Raw genomic sequence first — 6000 nt, 5'->3', positions numbered from 1 at the left:
TGACCTTTCTTCTTCGTGAATTGACTATTTAGAAATAATTGCCAAACCATTACGTACAAATTGGATAAGGAAAAGGTACTTTAGGTTTTTTATTTTAAAAATAATGCACACAGGAGACGTAAACCATAGGTATTTCGACATGTACATTGTACAAGAGGTGTTGCCATTCAGAAAGTAGCGAGATATGAACGTGTAGGTATGATAAGCTAATGTAAGTCTGTTTCAAAAAACTCAATTTGTTCCTTGCCTCTGCTGATATTGACAGTTTAAAATTATTATCGAATTTATTTATCTTTATCAATTTCACAGCCTGGGAGTCGAAAGGGTTAAAGTAATTTAGTGACAAATCGGTGTAGAGTTCTAACATACCTACTTCTAGGGATTGTATGTCCAGTGCTGCATAACTGTATATGGTCCAGCGACTAGAACGGTGTAAAATCTATTATTTACGAAGACGATATATAATTATCAAAAATACTGTCCCCTTCGTCATAAATGTTTTTTAGTTGAAAATTAGTTAGTAGTAAGGGAAAAATGTTTAAAAATCCATCATATAATGGTATTGTACGATTGTGGGTTAAATTAAGTTATTATCCTGAACTTATCATAATAACTTTATATAATAAATACCTAGTGTAAAATTAAGTAAATAGGTATAGTATACCCGTATTAAATATCTGTATACGCCTACTGGTAGTTACTTTTCATTGTAAAAATATAAATTTATAAAAATAATTTAGTAAAATAGCCACATTGTCTTCTCAACGACACTACTGGTGTAAATCTAGCTTTTCCTTCTTGGAAACCAATAAATAAGTACAATCTTTGATCAGGACAAAAGTATTTAAAAATAACATTTACTCTAACACTGAAATAATTACACAAGTAGGTACCTGAACTAAGTTTATCACGGGTGTCAATTTGTTATTATTACATACATAAGAGCACCCAAGTGACATTCAGTTTTGTCGAGCTTCGTTGAACAGATAAGTGTGTAATACTGTAATGATCACCATCTCTAGCACTCCGCGACTCCTACACGGTCTGCCTGCTTTATTTTAGGACGAGAAATCCCTTCAAACTTGTCCAACAAGGGCGCATTCTGTTCGTCTCCGTTGGTCTCGTCGATCCATTCCGTCGCGATGTTATCTTCGTCAATGAGCACCACGCGGCACACGTCTCTCTCGACACTCTGTCTCTGTCTCTGAACAGTCGATCCATTACAGTTGTCGTAAGTGATGTTGACCAAGGGGTCTTTGTTGGAGCAGTTGATCCTGACGCAAGGGCTGTTGGGGGCGGACCTGTTGACGGAGACGCCGGGGTTGGGGGAGAGCGGGCAGTTGAGGGCTGGCACGCTCTGAAAAGCGGGGAGGGTTTTGGCGGGCTTCTTGGCGTCCAGGGAAGGGAAGGATTGCGCCAGCGTGGCGGTGGAGCCGGCCAGGTGCTCGATGCAGGGGCAGGATGTGCTGGAGGTCTTGATGCAGTCGGAGCAGCACTCGGAAGACTCCATCAGAAGTGACCCGGAAGACTTCTTGCAGGGACTGTGTTCTCCAACACCCTGTTAAGATAATGATGTAAGTGTGTAAATTGCAACAACCATTCTACTTGACTGAAAACAACCAGAGAAGAATCTTTAATTTGTGCAAAGCAGATCTTTCTTATTTCTGTACACAATGAGAAAAGATCAAATGAGTTCTTCATAATTAATATAAACACTGTTACTTTGTGCGCACCACATCTAAAAAATTACCTACTGTATTTTTTTAAAATAGATATTTCTCTAATAAATGTAGTTTTTAGTCGAGTGGGATGGTTATGTTTGATCTTCAATAAAACTGACAATGGGGTTAAAATATTTCAATAAATCATTTATACATTACTGAATTCAATCAAGAATGTCAGTAAGACTCCACTATTCGTTGATTAATAATCCGTCAACTCGCTATTTAGACATAAGAAAATAAACAAACTTTTTACAAAGGAATAATTCATTTCGATCTATTGGTTGGGGACGCTGTGCGGAGGTTGTTTTTTACAGAAAGAAAGAAAAAGGTGGCAGCACGCGTTTTTAACCCTCCCGCTCCGGAGGGGGTGTAATATACTCCACCCACATGTGAAAAACTATTCGATAATCGATCTGAATATAAATTATTCCACCCCGCGGATCCTCATAGGTTTTTTTTTTAATTCATCGTTGCAAACAAGCGTGCTTTTAACTCGAAATGGCTACAATAAATCGTATTGAATTATGTTCGATTTCGTACTATGTATTTCTTTTAACGTTTTTGATGAATGTTGGAATAAAGTGAGCGATGTCCGGTTAAAACGGTAGGTAGTAACTAATATCTGAGTGTTACTGGAAAGGACTGAAGGAATATTAAGAGACACGATCGCTCGTGGGATATAGGGGCCCTAGACACCCATCGTACGTGATTTTTATCTTCGGGTGCCTATGTAAAGGAACGTGTCTCCCGAACACGTATTGACGCCGATAGAATAACTTAAACTATATCTTCGGAACACCTGACGTCTAAGTTCTAAATATTGTAATAATATATGTCTAAGATTGGGTGACGAATCCCAGCCTGTATTTGAAGCCAGTAACACTCTGCAAAAGTATGAAAGAATAGAATAATTAAACATTAGCATCAATGGTGAATACTGACGTTGGCGAGGTGGTCCTTGTGGTGCGGGTTGGCCGAGTAGTTGTGGAACTCCAGCAGGTTCCCTGAGGCGAAACGGAGTTTCTTGGGCGACTCCAGGCTTGAACACCTACACAATGGTGAATACTTACGTTGGCGAGGTGGTCCTTGTGGTGCGGGTTGGCCGAGTAGTTGTGGAACTCCAGCAGGTTCCCTGAGGCGAAACGGAGTTTCTTGGGCGACTCCAGGCTTGAACACCTACACAATGGTGAATACTTACGTTGGCGAGGTGGTCCTTGTGGTGCGGGTTGGCCGAGTAGTTGTGGAACTCCAGCAGGTTCCCTGAGGCGAAACGGAGTTTCTTGGGCGACTCCAGGCTTGAACACCTACACAATGGTGAATACTTACGTTGGCGAGGTGGTCCTTGTGGTGCGGGTTGGCCGAGTAGTTGTGGAACTCCAGCAGGTTCCCTGAGGCGAAACGGAGTTTCTTGGGCGACTCCAGGCTTGAACACCTACACAATGGTGAATACTTACGTTGGCGAGGTGGTCCTTGTGGTGCGGGTTGGCCGAGTAGTTGTGGAACTCCAGCAGGTTCCCTGAGGCGAAACGGAGTTTCTTGGGCGACTCCAGGCTGGAACACCTGCACAAAACACACTAATATTACTACCCAATCCTGACTTTGAGTCAAATATAAATTTACAACTATTGAGAATACGCGTACCCTGTCACGCGTTGCTGTGGCTCAGTCTGTCTGTGCAGACAGAGAAATAATAGCGCGTGTTGCTTTTACGTCCAACAGATGGCGCTGTTTAAAAAAAACATGTTTTAACCTGTCGCAGGTGACATCTATGTTATATAGGTATAAAAACACGCGTATTCAAATGTAACGTTGTGTCAAAATTTCCAAGCAATCGGTGAAGAATTTTCAGAAATTCAAGATTTTGAACAAACGAACATTAACATTTTTATTTATATAGATTATTCGTATTCCTATTAAAAACGGGACTGCAGGACTTTAAAAAATGTATTGAAAAATTTACTAATAAACTATCAGCAAAACACGAACGTGTTGTGGCGATGTCGGAAAACGTGTTCATAAAATTTATATTATTTTCGTATTTCGTCATTATATAATGACAGGATAGACGCAGCTGCATGAACATATGTTCCGATATATTATGAAAGTACTAATAATTTACTAGGAAATAGCCCGCTGTCACCTTTTTAAAAGGATTTCAATAAATCAGCAATGCTTATTTTTCTCCGTGTAAAGACATCGCACTGTGTATTAAATCATTATATTATTCACTCTTGCTCAAGGCCAGATAATATTCCCCCATATTCCTTTAAAACTGTGCAGGTAGAGTCACTTCTCCACTTTACCAATACTTTAATCAATCGCAGGTAGGTTCCCACAAATAAATGGAAACAAAGCTCCTTACTCCACTATTTAAAAGCGGAGACAACTCTTTAGTTGATAATTTTATACCAGTATGCGTCGATAATGATACTTTTTGAAAAGTTAATGCTTCAAAAATGATGTTAAAAGTTTGTGTAAAAGAACACAAACTTTCACAAAATGCTCGAGACTCCGTGAATGCTTGATACCCCGTGAATTCTTGAGACTCAGTGAATGCTTGAGACCCAGTGAATGCTCGAGACCCCGTGAATGCTTGATACCCCGTGAATTCTTGAGACCCAGTGAATGCTTGAGACCCCGTGAATGCTTGATACCCCGTGAATTCTCGAGACCCAGTGAATGCTTGAGATCCCGTGAATGCTTGATACCCCGTGAATTCTCGAGACCCAGTGAATGCTTGAGATCCCGTGAATGCTTGATACCCCGTAAATTCTTGAGACCCAGTGAATGCTTGAGACCCCGTGAATGCTTGATACCCCGTGAATGCTTGATACCCCGTGAATTCTTGAGACTCAGTGAATGCTTGAGACCCAGTGAATGCTCGAGACCCCGTGAATGCTTGATACCCCGTGAATTCTTGAGACCCAGTGAATGCTTGAGACCCCGTGAATGCTTGATACCCCGTGAATTCTCGAGACCCAGTGAATGCTTGAGATCCCGTGAATGCTTGATACCCCGTAAATTCTTGAGACCCAGTGAATGCTTGAGACCCCGTGAATGCTTGATACCCCGTGAATTCTTGAGACCCAGTGAATGCTTGAGACCCAGTGAATGCTCGAGACCCCGTGAATGCTTGATACCCCGTGAATTCTTGAGACCCAGTGAATGCTTGAGACCCCGTGAATGCTTGATACCCCGTGAATTCTCGAGACCCAGTGATTGCTTGTGAGACCCCGTGAATAATATTTTTTTTGTATTTTTAGATTATTTGTTATCGATCTTGCATCCACATCTGCAAATCTCTTCAAATTATTGGTAATCCGGTTAAAAACGGGATTGCAGGCCGTTTCTTGATAAACTTTTAGTAAATTCCTAATAAATCGGAACACGTGTTCATCACACCTGTATTTTCCTTGACATATAATGACGAAAAATGCGAAAATATTTAGATTTTCATAAGCACATGTTCCGACAACGTATAATATATATCAGCGCCCCTGAAGTGATTTTGCACAAAATGATGGTGGTACATTAGATGTACTCATTTCAACTCAACAGTTGTCCACCGCTCTTAGCAGATATTCGGGACTGTTAGACCATCGGCTTCTTTGCACTGATATTGACATTAAAGTACCATATTTGTATCGAGGGAATGGCGTAAATTTAGCTTTTGTGATTTTCTGAAGAGTTACAGAACTCTCTCTTATGTACACCCAATGTTTGGGAAACAAAGACGCCAATTGAAGTTGTCAAGACACACGACAAGACACAAACACGAAAAGTTCGAGAGTCTGACGGCTGGTTTGACGATGAGTGCCGAAACCACAAGAGACTTAAGGCAAGGCCAAACCGCCGCGATCATTTTGCGTCCGCGATGGCGTTCACGGTGAGCGTCCTGTGTGCGTGCAGAACCGTTCACACCAAACTAGCGATCAACTAGCGATCAGCTGGCGTCCGTGGCACTCGTTTGTTCGTGTCGGTTGTGTGGTAGGTATAGCTCGGAGCGGGAACCATTTAAATAATCATAATCATGTTTGGAGACGAATCTGAAGAAGAATTATTACTTCTAGCGGCTATTGCAGATGATGAAGATAGTAGCTTATCTACCCTAATAACGAATATTTTCGATTTACGATTTACGGTTTATTTATTTATTAAGTTGGAGTTTATAATTCGGTAATCGAACCTATGTATAGTGGCTATATATTGGATAAGTTGGCCGATTTTTTTAACCACTGCATGTATTTGATTTTTATTTTAATAATATTCGTTATTA

At 40.8% G+C, this 6000-nt stretch overlaps 1 protein-coding gene across 1 annotated transcript in view; it reads right to left on the bottom strand.

Moving 5' to 3' along the window:
• Positions 1 to 1018: 1018 nt before the first annotated feature.
• Positions 1019 to 6000, bottom strand: part of LOC149421351 (guanylate cyclase 32E) — a 209923-nt gene continuing 204941 nt past the window's right edge. Inside the window, exons 26-28 of the mRNA XM_089634696.1 lie at positions 3051 to 3284; positions 2667 to 2772; positions 1019 to 1558 (exon numbers count right to left, since the gene is read on the bottom strand). Coding sequence (XP_089490822.1) covers positions 1019 to 1558; positions 2667 to 2772; positions 3051 to 3284 — 880 coding nt within the window. The remainder of the gene's footprint in view (positions 1559 to 2666; positions 2773 to 3050; positions 3285 to 6000) is intronic.

Source organism: Hesperophylax consimilis, chromosome 8, assembly GCF_061612785.1.
Source record: "Hesperophylax consimilis isolate HC1 chromosome 8, BYU_Hcon_1.0, whole genome shotgun sequence".
Lineage (NCBI taxonomy): Eukaryota > Metazoa > Arthropoda > Insecta > Trichoptera > Limnephilidae > Hesperophylax > Hesperophylax consimilis.
Note: the sequence above shows the minus strand (reverse complement) of the source record. Positions and strands in the feature narration are given on the sequence as shown.